This window comes from Gobio gobio (assembly GCF_949357685.1).
Source record: "Gobio gobio genome assembly, chromosome: 2".
NCBI lineage: Eukaryota > Metazoa > Chordata > Actinopteri > Cypriniformes > Gobionidae > Gobio > Gobio gobio.
In genome coordinates, this window is record NC_137098.1 from 68016210 (window position 1) to 68034228 (window position 18019).

The 18019-nt window shown below is 41.1% G+C and overlaps 1 protein-coding gene and 1 pseudogene across 2 annotated transcripts; both read right to left on the reverse strand.

Annotated features, from left to right (window-relative positions):
• Window positions 1–14501: 14501 nt before the first annotated feature.
• Window positions 14502–15468, reverse strand: LOC307117899 (histone H2B-like). The gene has a single exon (XM_079803133.1). The coding sequence runs from the start codon at window positions 15437–15439 to the stop codon at window positions 15065–15067; it is 375 nt and encodes a 124-aa protein (XP_079659259.1). The 5' UTR covers window positions 15440–15468; the 3' UTR covers window positions 14502–15064.
• A 1059-nt stretch (window positions 15469–16527) lies between these two features.
• Window positions 16528–17666, reverse strand: LOC307141119 (histone H2A-like; annotated as a pseudogene). The gene is made up of 2 exons: window positions 17606–17666; window positions 16528–16852 (listed from the first exon to the last, which is right to left on the reverse strand). The product of its transcript is annotated as a histone H2A-like (transcript).
• Between the last annotated feature and the right edge of the window lie 353 nt (window positions 17667–18019).

Here is an 18019-nt window from a genome sequence, read left to right on the forward strand (position 1 = left end):
TGAACATACATTTTGCTGTCCTTTCTTTCTGGCCAGCAAATTTCTCAATGACTCTCTGATTAAAGTCAGTCATCTCAGTAGTGTCATGATGTTTGCATATTTCAGTTAGATATTTGAGGTCTCTTACCCCCGTTGTTGTCCAGAAAACTTCATTACCGACACTTTGAAATAAAAGACAGGGAAAGCAATAAAGGGCATTGCTAACAACACATCCAGCCAGCCACCTACGTTTCTCATAACAAGAGCGTGAAGCTCCGAGTGTAGCTTCATCCTCTGTCACTGGCCTGCTGCTGCTGGATTTGTAAATCGCGTTGGTCCGGTTCGGGATCCTTTATCCTTTTTTTTGTTCCAGCGAACGCCTTGTGAAAGAATTTGGTTTAACTGCTGCCATCTCTATGAAAGTGATCATCCTAACATCCTAACAATCCTAACAAGATGTGCCATTTTTCACGTTTCATGAAGTTACAAGTGAAAAACGCCACATGAATGCTGCATCAGTATATTATTTACATATGGGTCTTGCAGGACTTAACTTACAAAAACTCGCTAAAAGTTTAGTCAAAGCCAAAAACAATAGGCTTGTTGTATTCTGCTCCATGGGACCTTTCAAATGACATATGACACATGACTATCTGAGCTGTATGATGTGATTGACACATGGCAGAACATAATAATCCCCCCCCCCCCCATAAATTATGATTTTTTTTCCCACTTTATCAGCAAATAACTCATCACTACTTTGGAGATAATCATAATGGCTACATTCATTGTAAAGTTTAGACTCTAAGCTTTCAAATGAAGCCTATTTTGTGTTGATCAGTAGCCTGGCTCCGCCCTCCTACGTACTTCCGCTCAATTTTCATTTTCCTTCAGTACTACGTCTGGGACTGCGGTGTATGCTTAGGTTTTTCCCCGAACAATTTTTTACCGGTCCAATCAGCGAACAGATGGAGTGGCTGAGAGCGATGACGTTGATGTCGTGCGCTAGTTTGAGTTGTAGTTCAGTAATGGCGGCGGTGAAAGATGCGAGTGTTTGGCAGCGCTGACGAATGTCCAGAAGTTAAAACCGGAGTGTGGCGAGGTGGACGAGCGAGCGACACCGGTGTGCGTGATTGAGACACAACGGTCTCGAGTCCTCTCATTAGGGAGCACGGAGGCATATAAGGACGAGCGACACCGGTGAAGGACAAGAGAGGACCAGGCCTGGATTTTAAGTTGTGTTTTGTTATGTTTGTGCACGGCAGTCGTCCGTGAGGGGCTGCCGCTTTTACTTTCATTTTGTGTTTATTATTTGATTAAAAGTTAAACGTTCGCCGGTTCCCGCCTCCTTCTTCCCTAAACAAACGAACTCCCTTTACACGGAGCAAGAACAATCACTGCTGTACTGCTGATGTTGTGGTCTGGGAAAAGTCTTTTTCAGCTCGCTCCGTTAGTGGTGAAGGAGTTGGCTGAAGCCGTCCATCTCCCACCACCCGCGAGAAAAACCCAGGCTGAATTATCGACTTTTGACAAACACCAAGGTCGTGTAGTAATGTAATTGCTGTCCGAATCCACATCTCTGAGTTTTCAAGAATATATCACTTCAAAACTCACTGTTTATATCCTTTATAGACCCTTTCAGAGCACTGTGCGGTTGCGTGAGCTGTAATTTGCATTTCTAGACTTGTATTTCTTTAAATACTGGCAAGTGTTTACAAGAGCAAAATATTTCACCACCGTTCAAAAAATAAAAGAAGAAAAGCACGTAAACATTTGAATTGGGCTGTTATTCAAGGCAGCATTTATTCTTATCATACTAAGCATATGACATTTTATTGACAGCATACAATCATGTTAGAGATATGCACCACGAGAGCAGCGCATTCCGATCACAAAACTCTCCTCTCCACCGTGAATAAATCACAATCCGAATGCACAAGGTTTTATCACTGATACTGAGGTGGTGTGCTCAGTTAATGTGAGAAAGGCGAACGGCGCGTGACATACGTCACGACCAAACGTTAGTGATTGGTTAGGCAGATCCAGAGTGACTCTTGGCAGATCCAATAGTTTTAAACTTCAACAGAGAACCCGCCTTCAAGGAAGTAATCGCTTGTCAATGGAGAGTGGCCAGACTCTATGTACAAATGAAATGTACGAGAGTCTGGTAAAACCAGGCTAGTTGATCAGTGCAGTAGTTTTGAAAAATATGACAATTTTTTTCACAGCTAGGTGGCGCCCTCGGGCGGTACACTCCGTTTTAGATTAATAACTCAGCACTCGTTTAAAGTATCCCAACATGGATAGATGCATTGGAAAGCTGAGATTCTAAGCTTTAAAATGATACATATTTTATATTACATTCGTTATTACATTCAGTGGTTGCTTAGTAAACCCCCCGCAAATTTTTTTCGTGGGGGGGGTGTGCCCGGGGCCGGTACACTTCGGGTTTAAGGGGTTAAATGCTGAGGCTGTTACTAACAGCACGTCGTATGAGTAAACTATTTTATTTTTATTTCATTTTTATATCAATTTTGTGTACATGTATATTTCTGGAATTTTGATGGGGGCAGCGCCATCAGTTTTGAGGGACATAAAAGGGAAATTCTGGAGGAATAATATGAGATGGGAGGAAAAACATTTCAAAGCAAGCACAACGTCTGTTGAATGACAAGCAGCAAGGCAAAGATTCGTTTAACAACGTAATCTTTACTAGAAGAGATGCAGGAGTTCAACAAGCAAGTGTACAACTTGATACACCGTATTGCATGCGTAGAAGCAAACTTTTACAACTTGGTCTGTTTGGTTTTAAAGCTACAGAGCACTATGTTCTACATCCTCCTTCTTTAATTGTGACAGATATTCCTTAACGAAAAGTTCCCTACAAAGTTCCTTACATTGTAAGTTAACTCAAAGTCTTTATCTATATAAGAAACGCATTTAACAGACTACTTAAGCTGAGAGCAAGAAAGTCTATCTACACAACTTTAACCTACATTTTAATATCAGTTATAATGTCAACATTTTGTTACTAAATTACTCAACTGTTTCTCTGTCTCTTTTTTTTCTCTTCTCTTTATTCCATGTATTTAGGGTTTGGTTTGCAAAGGCAAACTGCTCTGGTCACATATGGAACTGCGGAAAGAACTCTTGTTGAATGTTCATTCAGCGGCTTCTTCTCGGCTCCTTGTGAGGTGTGTTGTTCTTTGACTTCACTTAGAGTGGAGTATTTGTGCTTAGATTCAGCAGAGGGGTTTTGGACAAAGGTAAATGTCATATCGCTGTGCTCGAACCGTTGTGGTTGTGGCTCGGCGACAGGAAGGATATGTTTTCACTTTCATCTGTATTCTTTTCCTTCAGTCTCCACAAGATATGACCTTGGTTCATCACAGAGCCGTTTGACGAGCCAGATTCGGTCATGGCCTTTAGAAGTTGCAAGTCTCACTATCTCACCTTGGAAGAGTGGCCGGAGAGCTCTGCTGGACTTGTCGTAGTATGTCTTTTGACAGTGTTTCTTCTTTGAGAGTTGAGTTCTGACAACAACGTTGTCCTTTGAGGCTGGCACCAGAATGGACTTGCTGATTGGCAGAGTTGTGCGCGTCTGCCTCGACATTAATCTCTCCGCTGGTGAACCCAAGCCTGTAGCACTCCTCTCAGAAACTGAAGCCTCCGCGCCTCGATGGTTGGTCACAGTATAGCTACTAAACCCCACCTCTCCATATATTAGAATGCATGCGAGAAACACTAAACAATTAAATTACACTTCAAATAATTGTTGCCTAAAGATGGTTTCTGTCATTTTAGGCAGTTTTTATCACGGTGATTTCATTCAAAGTGTTCGTTTTTTAAATAAGTTTAGTTTTAGTTAGTTATTTGTTACTATAAAAACGGGGGTGTGACATCTTGATTGACAGCTGAGATTGACGGCTTCTCTGAGTGAAGTTGTCACTGAGACACTAACAGACTTTTCTCTGGATTTTTGGGAGGAGATTGGACCTTTTAGCTTTCATTTCTACATTTCCATAACTGTTTATTTCACACCAACATAATTAATTGTTCTGCATCCATGAGAGTGTGGGCGGGCTTTTGATAATCGCACATCTACTTCCTGCTCTCTACTGCGCAACTCCGGTCCCGAGATCGCTACTGCGCAGACTCGGTCCCAAGATGTCAGGGCCGTGTGCGGGCCTACGAAAGCTTCAACTCTGGTCAGCGGAAGACAATGAAGTCGCATCATCCATATTTTTTTACGGTCTATGGGTGAACCCAGTGTCTCGTCGCGTGGAATATTTCTGAGATTGAGCAAGTTTTGAAACACATCCGAGCCATCCCTTTTGGATTTTTCTCCATTAGATGTTTTGCACTCCGCACTGCCATCTCGGCTAGCCCGTTAGCTTGTGGATACTCAGGGCTTCTGATGGTGTGTGTAAAATCCCAGGCATCAGCAAATTCTTTGAACCGTTGGCTTGAAAATTGAGTACCATTGTCTGAAAAGACTTTGTGCGGACTCCCATGAACTGCAAAGTTCTGCTTTGAGTTTTGTGATCACAGTACTGGAGGACAGGTCACGAGGCAGATCAATTTCGAACCATAATGAATAGGAATCAACTAGTACTAGATAGTGTTGACCATTCCACTCAAAGATATCTGTAGTCACACTTGATCATGGAAGTTCAGGGATGTCGTGTAAGTGAAGAGGCTCTTTTTGTTGATGGGGCCTCATACTGTTACAGAAAGAGCACGACAGTACCTCCTTTTTCAATGTCTTTGGTTAAAAAAGGCCAGAACACTATGCCTCGTGCCCTGCGTTTGGTTGCATCAAGACCAGGGTGACCTCTGCGAATAATGATGATGTACTCGCTGCGCAGTGATTCTAGAACAACTGTTCTCTGTCCCTTCATGAGTACACTTTCATCGACTGTGAGCTCATCCCTGAAAGGAAAATACTTCCTTTACTTCTTAAATACTTCTGCTGGCAGCTTTGATTGGCTAGAGGGCCATCCTGACTTGACCTGACCTGTGCTGTGTGAGTTTGAAGCTCTTTCAGTCTGGAAGACGAGATGTGTTGAATTGACATGACTTCGAAGTCAGCTCTGTCATCAGTGTGTTCGTCTGGTGAGTCTCTGGGGGAACGTGACAACATGTCGGCAAGGAACATGTGTTTTCCTTTCTTGTAAGTGATTGTGAAGTTGTATTTCTGCAATTTTAGCATCATGCGTTGCAGCCTTGCTGGAGCTGTGTGGATAGGCTTGTTAAGGATTGTTACTAATGGCTGGTGATCCGTTTCAATGTGAATTTGTTTACCGTATATGTAGTCATTGAATTTGGTGCACGCGAATACCACAGCCAGAAGCTCTTTTTCAATCTGCACGTAACGCACTTCTGTTTGTGTCAGAGTACGTGAAGCGTACGTGACAGGAGCATCTTCTTGAAGACACGCAGCTCCGAGTAAAAACTGGGAAGCATCACAGGTGAGTGTGACAGGTTTCTGGACGTCATAGTATTTCAAGGTAGGTGGACTAGAAATCCTGTGCTTCAGATATTCAAAAGCATCCTGATGCTGTTTAAACTAGCACCATTCTGTGTTTTTACAGGTCAACTCACGCAGGGGTGCAGACAACTCACTGAGGTTTGGTATGAATTTACCTATGTAATTGATCATACCCAGGAAGCGCTGCAGTGCAGTAACATTGTCTGGCGGCAGCATTTCTGTGATTGCTTTTGTTTTAGCCGGGTCAGGTAGTAGTCCCTTGCTTGTGAAAATATGACCAACATAGCTCACCTCACTTAGGCGGAATTTGCACTTTTGAGGGTTCAGTCTCAAGTTGACGTCACGAGCACGGTCTAACACTTTCTTCAAACTTGCATCGTGTTCCTGCTCGCCGTTGCCCCCCACAACGATGTCATCAACTATAACTGCGCACGGGTAGCCAGCGATGATTTGTTCCATGGCACGCTGAAAAACCTTGTCATAAAGTCCCAAGTCATAAAGCCCAAGCAATGGCTGTACATTTTTTTCCACAACGTAGAACTGTAGAAAATAGTTCTGGTCACTCAGGTTGCATGATAGCAAAGATGAACCCGCAGACTGGATCTCCTCTTCATCATATGCAACAAGCTTCACATGGCTTGAAAACTGAAGATTTTATTCTTGCTTTACCTGTGCAAATGTCTGCATAGACATGATGTTGCATGAAGCTCTTGTATCGATCTTCAGTTCGAGAGGCTTTCCATTGGTTTGGACTGTGCAAGATATTGCGGTTTTCTTTGACTGTCTTGTGTCAATTTCTGCCACCTTCTGGTGATTTAAGGAAACTCAGTCTATAAAGAATGAGTCTTCACTGCTGTTTGAAGCTCTGGCAACATCAATTTGATTTACAGTCTTCTTTAGATTCCGTGTACGATGAACTTTCATAGATTTGCAGCATTTTTGGAAGTGGTTCCAGTTGTTGCACCTGTGATACTGCTGGCCATATGCAGGACATTGCTCCCATTTTGCCTCATGGTTGCTTCCACAATTGCTGCAATTATTAATTTGTTGTGGGGCAAACTTGTCCAATATGTGTTTTGGAGTACGAAACGTTTTTCTTCTTACCGTTTGTTGAACACTGTCCACATTTGCCAAATTGTGCTTTGGTCCAGCTAGTGTTTTAGTGTGCTGGTCTGTCAGTTCATGTATTTGACATGTTTCAATGGCTTTTGTCACTGTTAGCTCATTTTCACAAAGCAGGAGTTTTCTCAATCCATCATTGAATATCCCACATACAAGTTGATCTCTTATCAATTCCTCCTGTAAATCTCCAAACTTGCAACTCTGTGCCTTGTTTCGTAGGTCGGTTACATATGCCTCTATTGCCTCTAATGGCTTTTGATTTCTTGAATTGAATTTGTGTCTTTCCATCGTTATGTTTGTTTGTGGACTGCAAAGTTTGCAAAACTTAAGTTTTAGACATTCCGGGTCCTCACGTGATTCAGCCGGAGCAATTATTCGTCGGTTTTCTCCCTCACCTGTACAAACAGTGGGTGCATAGACGAACGTTCGTTCACGCTCAATGGCCTCTGAGCCAGCCAGATTAAGCAGTATGCAAGCTTTTGTGTGAGGCTCTTTCTCTGAGTGTGCAGCAGCAATAAATATGTCAAATTCCTGCTCAAACACACGCCAATTTTCAGCGATATTGCCATCAAAGACAAGTTGATCGGGTCTGCGAAACCCTTCAGCCATGTTTTATTGAGCGATGAACGATGCCGGCACTGTGTGAATGTTCGTTGGAAGAGTTTCTTCTTTTTCGCTGCATTCACGATTCCGTGAGGGCCACTTCTGACACCATTTTGAATGACGAGCAGCAAGGCAAAGATTTGTTTAACAATGTAATCTTTACTAGAAGAGATTCAAGAGTTCAACAAGCAAGTGTACAACTTGATACACCCTATCACATACCCGCGCATGCGTAGAAGCAAACTTTTACAACTTGGTCGGTTTGGTTTTAAAGCTACCGAGCACTATGTTCTACAATGTCTAAAACTATAAATGCAATAATCTGTGTTTGTACAGAGAGTGCTAAAGCTGTGGTGAGGGTACGACCTGATGAACGAGTGTTTAGAGGAGAAACAGTCACTCTCAGATGTGATATAAAGTGGGGAGGAGACACTGAGTGGACTTACAGATGGGAAATAGAGGAAACCAACAGCTGGTATAAAAACACTGTCAGCCAAACCTCAACACAAGAGTTGATCATCAGCAGTGTTGAAGACGTTCACAGCGGTAAATACACCTGTACAGGACAGATGAAGACTCAAAGCTCTCAGCGCAGTGATGCTGTTACACTGACTGTATCAGGTGAGTGTGTGTGTTGTGATCAGCTTCTCCATCAGTTTCTCTACGGCTCTGTAACTCATGATGTTTTGTTCAGCTGGAGCTCAGGCAGTCGTGCGAGTGTCTCCACAGCCGTGGCTGACTGAAGGAGAATCAGGGACTCTGATCTGTGAGGTTTCAGGCTCCTCTAAAGGCTGGACGTTCAGCTGGTTCAGAGATCATGATCATCTGTCAGACAGCCGCAGAGGAGCTGGAGGATCTTACACTCTCAGTCCTGCGTCTCTACAGCACACAGGAGTTTATACGTGCAGAGCAGAGAGAGGACGGCCAGCCTATCACACACACAACAGCAGCACACAGCCACTGTGGGTCACTGGTGAGGATTTGTGTTTGTGCTCGTCCGTATTTCATTGTTTCATTGCGGTCTCTGTTATCCCTTTTCCACCAGAGTGAACCGGGTGCTGTTTCAGCGCTAGTGCTAGTGCCGGTTCGGAGTTGGTTCGACTGACGAGCCTTCTAAGAACTGGTTTGCCTTTCCACGGGCTAGAGAGCCGCCACAGAGCCAGGTCTTACGTCACTGTATACGTCTCATCTTTCTCAGCAACGCTAGTGAGGCAGCGGGAAACACAAACACACCAGGCTTGTTTGAGATGCATCGGCGCTGCGCAGACGATCAGTGTGTGATATCAAAAAACCACATGAACGATTCAAAAGCATAATGGTGCCTTCACACCGGACGCGAATGACGCAAATAGACATTCTGCGGTGCGATTTGCACGAATGAGGCGGCGCGAATGATGGGATTCCGCCCGGATTGAAAAATCTGAACAGAATTTGCGCCGCGTTAACCAATCAGGAGCTTGCTCTAGTAGTGACAACAATGAGGAGAAAATCTGTATATTAGTATCTGGTTCAGACAATATGATTATCACTGTGATAACATTAAATGACATGAAACACAACCCAGTCTCTTTTTGTTAAATGCAAGTTTATGTTTGATCCATAATACAAAAGTATAAGTAAAAGGTATAATAAGCTATACATGAAATAAAGCAAACAATTCAGTCAAACATTCAAAGTCAGTGCTAGTCGGCTACAACTCTAACATAAAGTTATAGCCTAAAAATAAAAAAGTAATGAAACTTCACTTTGCCCTTAGCCTAAACGATTTGCCAGGGAACAAATAATAGATCCATGAGATCAAAGATCGCCTGTTACATATACACAAGACAAATTATAGCTCGAGACACACCACAGAGACATCAGAGCCAGCGGCAGACGGACTCCGAAACTCCGAAAACGCCAGATAAAATATTCAAATAGGTTTAAACAACTACATTATCGCCTGAAAAGTCTTAAAACTACGTTTTGTCACACATTAACAGTAGAATTTTAACAAAAAAGATGAGACGGGCAGGCTGGCAGAAGCCCCTCCCATGACACGAATTCACTTCTGTTGCGAAGTGAATGTCACGCACGAATGAAGCGAGTAAACTCAAAATGTTCAAGTGTCCAACTTTGCGCGAGTATTGCGAACTATTCGCATTGTATGCTCTCGTTATACTCGTTGTCATACAGCGATCGGTCTGCACAGCGCCGATGCATCTCGAACAAGCCTTCCATCAACAATGGCGAACGTTTCGTTACTATTGATGCACATGGCTTTAAGATCCACAACACCGCGAATCCAACGCATTTGTGCAGCTCGCCGTATATTGTATAGATGGAGATTATAATCGAGCAGCAGCTATTAGCTCCATTAGCTGCTATTTCAAAAATGTTCATCTTGTTGGTCATGGTAACCCCGTCTCCAGCCCCTGACACAAGGGGTTCTTACTTCTAGACCAGCAATGTTTTACTAGGCTCTGGCTCCGAAACAGCACCAGCACTGCCTCGGTGGAAAAGGGGTATGTGTGTTAGTTTAGATTGAGATTTTGCTCTTTTCAGGTGTTTCTGCTTCAGTGTCTCTGGTCATGAATCCCAGCAGAAGTCAACACTTCTCCTCTGACTCTCTCGCTCTGAGCTGTGAGGATCAGAGTAACTCTGCTGGATGGACAGTGAGAAGATACACAGACAAAGACACAAAAACTTGTTCAAAACAAACAGGATCTTCATGTGTAATCAACTCTCTCAGCTCATCTGACACTGGAGTGTACTGGTGTGAGTCTGAATCTGGAGAGAAACGCCATCCTCGAAACATCACTGTACACGGTGAGTCCAACTACGCTTACAAATATAAAACATAATAAATATATTGTATATTAATATCATTACAATTAAAAATAACTATAGCAAGGCCGTAAACGTGCCTTAGACATTGGGGAGTTATTGGTCTTATTGGTTTATTTAAAGGAATTCAATTATCAAAGGATTAATAGGGATTTAAGGAAATAAAGAAAAATAAATGAGAACGGTACTATTTCCAGTTCTTTTGTAGTTATGAAGTAAACTTTCAGTTTTTAAATATGCCCACATTCACTCTTATTTTCGTCTCCCTAATATGTAAAAATGCAAAATGCTTCTTGTCACGTCAAATTCAGTTATGATTTACATAAATAATGTCATATTTTCATTTCAAAAACAGTTTTCAAATATTAAATGTTTAGCGCACTCTTTCACTGCCATAACTAAAGTGTTGTGTTGAAATTCACACTAACAGTTAAGCCACGCCTTCTTTGATTTGATTGGTCATCTCACTCATCTCATCCTAAAAATTTAACATTTTACTTTTGTCATCGTAGCAACAAACAGAGAGGTGTGTAATGGAGGGATCAAGAACATAAAATATTGGGGAGACAATTTGGCCATTTATAATTATTCAGGAGGAACATTATAAACATTATTTTTGATCAGAACATTTTGACCCTCCAGCTCTTAATAATAATTGAATATGGCTCTGATTAAGTTCAGCCTGTATCATCACTGCCGTCTGCTGATGTATTTCTTGTGTTTGTAGATGGTGAAGTGATTCTGAGTTCTGTTGATCCTGTGATTGAGGGAGAGACTCTGACTCTACACTGTTTACATCGATCTACAAACCCCTCGATCCTCAGTGCTGGTTTCTATAAAGATGGATCACTGATCCAGAATCAGACGACAGGAGAGATGAGCATCACTACTGTCTCAAAGTCACATGAGGGTTTCTACTACTGTAAAACAGAGAGAGGAGCGTCACCCCGCAGCTGGATCTCAGTCAGAGGTGAGAGTCACGCGAGTCTGTAACTGAGGGTGTGTTCAAAACATTTAGTTCACATTCACATTTTATGCCACATGATTATTATACACGAGTCTCTGGCTCTTATTTCTGCTGAAGCACAATCAGTTATTGACAAATACAAAGTTCTGTCATGAAACTTTCGATGGCGCGGCTGATCGGTCCTTAACTCAATCTGCTTGCAATCACATCATTCTCTATGGGCACAGCTGATTGGTTCCTGCTGTATCAGTAGCCAATGAGATCGCTGCTCAGCCTCAATACTCAGTCAGCATTTGCTGTAGCAGTGCAGCGCTTTCAGAAACCCTCCACCTTCCCCAGCTCCACCTGTATAGATCTGCTCCGGGTCATTGATGTGTTTTGTACAGCAGCTTGTCTTACTCTCTCACAGCAGTGCAGCAGATCTATTCCTTCAAGACCAAATAGATCAACATCGTCACATCCATTACCAAACACTCAGAGAGTTCATGACAGAACTGAGATTATTGTTCACATAACGCACATGAACAAAAGAAGATCAAATCACATGCAGAATACACTGAAATATAGTGACATCAACACCTCATAAACATCCCACAATTCAATGAAATCAAGAGTGTTTCAGCTTCAGCATTAGAAGAAAATCACAATGTTGCTGAAAAATGTGCTTGTGTTTGTGTTTTTTTCAGTGTCACGTTCAGCTCAGATTTCTGGCCTCAAAATCCTCAGTTTTCTTCTGGCAGCTTCTCCGCATCTGCTCGCGACAGTCGTGCTGCTTTACAAATGTTACAGAGCGAGAGGTAAAACTTCTGTCTGATCTCTCTCTAATATTTCCCAGATGATGGTCATTTACTGAATCGATAATGTGTGTATTTCACAGTTTCATCTGCTGAAGGTCAAAGTCAGTTCGCCGTAACGGAGGAAGAAACTTCAATCTGATATTAACATGTTTAAAAAGACTCACACTGTTCATTCTGTCCACATGTTTGAATCTTCTGTCCGCATTTATTATCCTTGTGGAAAATATTGTAGTTTGCTCTTTTATGAGCTTCATATTTAAACTATATGTGATGCGATCTGGGAAAACCCGTCGGATGTCACGCTGGAACGTTTTCAGCAAAGTCGAAGAATAGGTTGAATGTCCATTTTTTGTAAAAATTGGGTTTCATTCAATTATTATTCTAAAACATCTTGTCTATCATTTCTAAAAATATCTTGGCAAAAATCACTTGTGTAGTGCAGAAAAATTGCGATTTATAGCGGCAAGCTGGAAAGACTGCGTCTTTCTCTAATGTTTAGATCATGTCCGGCGGAGGTGCAACAAAAAAAAAAACTTAACACCACAAAGACAGTTCACCCATCAAAATAAACCCATTACAAGTAGAATAAAGGTGTATCAAAGCACATTTCCCTCCAGTCCTATGTAAACTACGGCACGCAAAGTTTTTAATACATTATCGTATCGTGAGATGGCGGAGCACAAGAGAACGGAGTCTGAAGTAACGTTAACTGATCGCTTTTGTTATCTCGCTCGCCTCAATCTGCTTAATCCTGGTGATGTCAGTGTCCTAAACGATCATATAATGGATTTTCACATCCAGAGATGAAGGATCGGATGAGGAAGTTACTGAAGAGGAGTTAGTTTAGCTGTGCTGCAGGTGCGCTGTGCTTGCTATTCTAAAAATGTACACTAGCTGTGCGATCTAAACATACAACAGGTGATCACAAGTTCAGAGACAGCCCATGATAAACAATAGGAAACGTATTTCACTACTTACTAAATTGCTGTTCTCTTCAGAGTAACGTTAGCTAGTCCCCTTGTGTAGAAATTCAGCTGATAAATTCTAGTTTTCATATTTTCATATTCAGTTCAGACCTTTATTTTGAAATAGCGATGAAAAAAAAAGATTTGTAGACAACCAATTTGTTTTCATGCCAAGAGTTCAAAATATAACATCCAGTCAATTTTTTTTGATAAAAAGTTCTGGAAATGTTTTAAATATAAAGGGAAAACATATATGGATTTGCCATTTGAGATGCAGCAGTGATCTATAATGCACGTTCTTTTATATTTATTAGAGGTTGAATTCAAATCAAATACTGCTAAACTGCCTTCTGAATAGGATGTCTTCTTAATAAATGTATGAAAATTATGGAAATGTATGGTTCAGATCACTCAAACCATATGGAAATGGAGGCGCCTTTATATGGTTAGCAATGGAGCTTGGATGTCATTTAGAGGAAAAGTTTGGTACTGCGCCCAAACAAAATCTTACTGAAAGCTCATTTTTTAATATATCAACCTAAAACTTTGAACACAACTTGTTCATATTTCTGGCTTTGATTGTCTTGTAGTTTTAGAGTAAAACATTTTTTGTAAAATACATATTATTATAAAATATATAATTTTACATTTTCATAAACTTAAACTTTTATAACTTTTTTTCTATTTTACTCCCATAATTTGACATCTACAATAATCTGCCAAGTGTCTTCTTTAAAACAAGACCAACCTTAGGTCTATATTCCAAAGCATGCATGAATTACAGCCATTTAAGTTTGTATAGTGCATTTTCATGTCTATGCGAAAAGACGGGTGGCGGTTATTTAAACCTGTTTTTCTCAAAATTCCGTTCCTGGGGCCTATTGAAGCTGGAAAAGGGCCCCAGCTTTCATATGGTATACAAAGCTGTAAAAGGTCAAATTTCACCATGTGTTGGGTTTTCGTAGATCACATCACAAATATAAATCCAGGTTCAGTGATGTTTGTGTTGTTAGTCTGTTCTTCAGTGAAAGCTTGACAATGAAACTTGCTTGTTCTAGTTCGCTTGAGTAATTATTAATCATAACAGTTTTAGTCTGTATCAAATGTTCTGTATAAAAGAATAACGGTTTAAATAAGTGTGTATTTCAGTGTTTCATGGTTTTTCCACATTTGTATCATCATTTGTAAGCCATCATCTAATCCAAAAACAATGTATTAATGTTTGTCATAATCAAATAATAAATCTTTATATATTGTGTCTGTAATTCAATCATTTGAAAGCATTTCATCATTCATATTCTTTGTTGATCGTTTCACTCAAATCTATTCAATAATAATCTATTTGACAGCAGTTTATAACCGGCCTATGAGAGAGAAATGTGTTTCACTGACAGTGATGAGACTTCAGATGATTCTCATGAACTTGATTGTCAGTAAAAGCTGAGACAGACGTCACTAATATCTGATATAGTGAAACTGTATTTAATGTGAAGAATTGCAGGTTCATTGAGCAGAACTTCAACTCTTCTAGAAATATGACAAGACTCAAAGAAAGAGTTGAATCAGCAAAACTTACCTCTGATCAGACTAGAATCAGTAAATTATATTAAATCATTTAATGGATATATTTCACACAAACACTGATCATGTTCAAATAAACCACAAAGGGTTAAAATGTAAATATCTTTTTCAACACCATGTGGAAGAACTTTGTTTTTCAGTCACTCGACTTTATATGAAATGTCAGAATAATCAAGCGGTTTTTAATGACCTGTACATGTCTGAAGGAAAATAAACATGACAAAAGCTAATCGATTTCATATTAACAGTAATCATATAAACTATAAGGTTCATGAACATCATGGTCGGGGCTTTTAGACGTTTGTTTAGTGTTGAGTTTCAGGAACTGATGGATCAGCTTCAGAATCAGACGAGAATCACAAGAGTTTCTGCTGCTGTAAAACAAAGAGCTGGAAACAATATTCAAAGCTAAATGTTCAAAATGGTTTATGTTTCAAAACTACATTTACTGAAGACCAAAGACAAGTTATAGAGAATGAATAGGTCACTAATTTATGCGGTTTTAGCTGGGATTTTCCCAAGTAATCAGTCAAACGTTCCTTAAAATTACTTTCTTTTCCAGGATTCCTCTCGTCACAGTCCTGATAAACATATATTCCCGTCCATCTAACAGACATTAAACGCTGAAGATATGATAATACAGTATGTTTGTGATTGTAAGATAGAAACTCTTTTTTAAAGACGTTATGTGTGGCTCTTAAAAGAGCCTTTGTGTGTGATGAGATGAGCGGCTTTACTTTGAGCTGGTGTATTTGGTGACCGCCTTTGTGCCCTCAGACACGGCGTGTTTGGCCAGCTCCCCGGGCAGCAGCAGACGCACGGCGGTCTGGATCTCTCTCGATGTGATGGTGGAGCGCTTGTTGTAGTGAGCGAGACGAGACGCTTCACCGGCGATGCGCTCGAAGATGTCGTTGACGAAAGAGTTCATGATTCCCATCGCCTTGGAGGAGATGCCGGTGTCGGGATGAACCTGCTTCAGGACTTTGTACACGTAGATCGCGTAGCTCTCCTTCCTGGACCTCTTGCGCTTCTTTCCGCCCTTGCCGGCGGTTTTAGTGACGGCCTTCTTCGAGCCCTTCTTGGGGGCGGACTTCGCTGGTTCAGGCATGATGAAGATTCACTCAGAGACACTCAAAGAGCAATAAAGCTGAGTTACTACAAGCGGGTCTTTATGCTCTGCCCTATGCTAATATCAGAAGAGAAGAACGGCCTCTGTGATTGGGAGTCTTCACCCAGAGAATGATTTCATTGGCCACATTAAACGTTCCGTGACTTGTATGGGAGCCAATCAGAAGCTTTCAAATGTTAATCACGCCCACCGACAACTACCATCCCCCACATCCGACTCCGCTCCTTTGTTTCATTTTCCCGAATTTTTCGGAATGAACAAGTGAAGAAATATTGTGAATAATGTCAGAGTTCTTTGACTACATAAGCTGAGGTGTCTATATTTTATATTTTTAGGTGTCAGCGCTCTTTGGTATTAAGGTACATATAAACAAAATATGGCAAGAACACTGGGACAGATGACACTATGAGTATGAAAATCCAAAGGAAGAAATGATAATTACGCGTCTTAGAATAGGTCATGCTTCTTTAAATCTCTTACAACATAGAACAGGAGAAACCCCACTGGACACTTATTAAACTGCATTATTAAACACTGGCCGAAATAAACTTCCCTTATTTTATGATGCTTAAGAAATCCCTTAAGCAAACACCATCATTACTTTAAATTACAAAAAGGCTTAATTCAAGAACTAGAAACTTGTTCTTAGTGTGAGTTTATAGTCTGCTAGCGGACCTGATTGAAACCACAACCACGGGCGGATCTAGTTGACGTCACCCATTTCCAAGCTGTGTTTAGACTTTTGATTCTTGATAGTGGAAATAAATAGGGGTTTAATAATGATAATTATATAACATATCCGTTGTTTTTCTTTTAGAATATTAGAGAAAAAAAAACAAAAATTATTCCGGTAACATCTGTGACATTTACATCTTTTTTGTTTTCAGGAAATGGTCTTTCAGAGACATCGAGGCTTACGGGTCTCTTTAAAAGAGCCTTTGGTGTTTGTGTAAATGTTCAAATAAAGATTGAGTAAATAAAGATATGATAAAGATATCACTCTCTCAGGGATAAATTGTGTGGCTCTTAAAAGAGCCTTTGGGTCACTAAAGCAGACTTTAGTGTGTTTATTTGGATTTGGCGGGCTTCTCTGTCTTCTTGGGCAGCAGCACGGCCTGAATGTTGGGCAGCACACCGCCCTGAGCGATGGTCACGCCACCCAGAAGCTTGTTCAGCTCCTCGTCATTGCGCACCGCCAGCTGCAGGTGCCGAGGAATGATGCGGGTCTTCTTGTTGTCCCGAGCGGCGTTTCCAGCCAACTCCAGGATCTCAGCGGTGAGATACTCGAGCACAGCGGCCAAATAAACCGGAGCACCGGCACCGACGCGCTGGGCATAGTTGCCTTTGCGGAGAAGCCTGTGGACACGGCCGACGGGGAACTGCAGTCCCGCCCTGGAGGATAGAGGTGGGCAGATCGATACGAATATCGATAATATCGATACCAACGTTGGTATCGATATTGATCGATACCAACGTGAAAATATCGATACTTAAGTTTCAGTTTCTCTCGTTTTGCGACCTGGCCGTGTTTGTCAAAATGCTGCTGCTGTCGCAGAGCAGAGCAAGCTCTCAAGAGTGCTGCTCGTGCTCGACACTGCTCTCCTCCCCCTCTCCTGTGTTGTACCGTCACGTGACTCACCACTAGCGCTACCACCAGCAGTCAGGCGCGCGCGCCGCTCAGCCGCGCATTTCAGCAGTCAGTCAGAGGCGGAGAATGGCAGCAGAGAGAAAGAGGAGCGTTGTATGTAAAACTTTGTGACTTTGTTTATTTAAGAAAAAAATCCTGAAAAGAAGTGCACTAAAGAGGAGAAACATTTTTTGTTCACATGCTACTTGAAAAGAGATTTTGTTTTTACATTTTTTATATTTGTGAAGTAATCATTTTGTAACTTTGTTTATTTAAATAAAACAGAAGTAACCAAAAGTTGTTTCTGAACAAAAGCTTTTGTAGTACTGATTAATAACCCAAAATGCAAATCACAAAAACAAATTAAAAGTCATGAAAATTCATTTAGATTTAGGTTGAGGACGCATCCACCTTAATTATTAAAAAGTATCGATATTGGTATCGGTATCGGCGATACTGGCCCTGTATTTACTTGGTATCGGATCGATACCAAATCTAGCGGTATCGCACACCTCTACTGGAGGAGCGACTCTTGGCCTTAGCGCGAGCCTTTCCACCGGTTTTTCCTCGTCCACTCATCGCGGAGTAAAACTTGTGCCGCTTATCATAAAAAAAAAAAAAAAAAATACTATGATGATTCCCGTCTGAGGTGGCTTATAAATGAAAGCGTACCAGTCTCCTATTGGTTGAATTCTGAAAACATTTCCAGCCAATCAGTGAACTTCCCTCTAAACCCAACCCCCTTTCTGCGACTGACGACACTCAAACACGTCATGTTGTAGTGTCATTTAATGCCGCTAGGCTTTATTTTAATGTGTGGCTTTATGGATGATGATGATGATGATGATGATAATAATAATAATAATAATAATAATAATAATACTGTCTGATAAAAAGTTAAATAACTGGGTTTGGAGATAATTAACCTGACT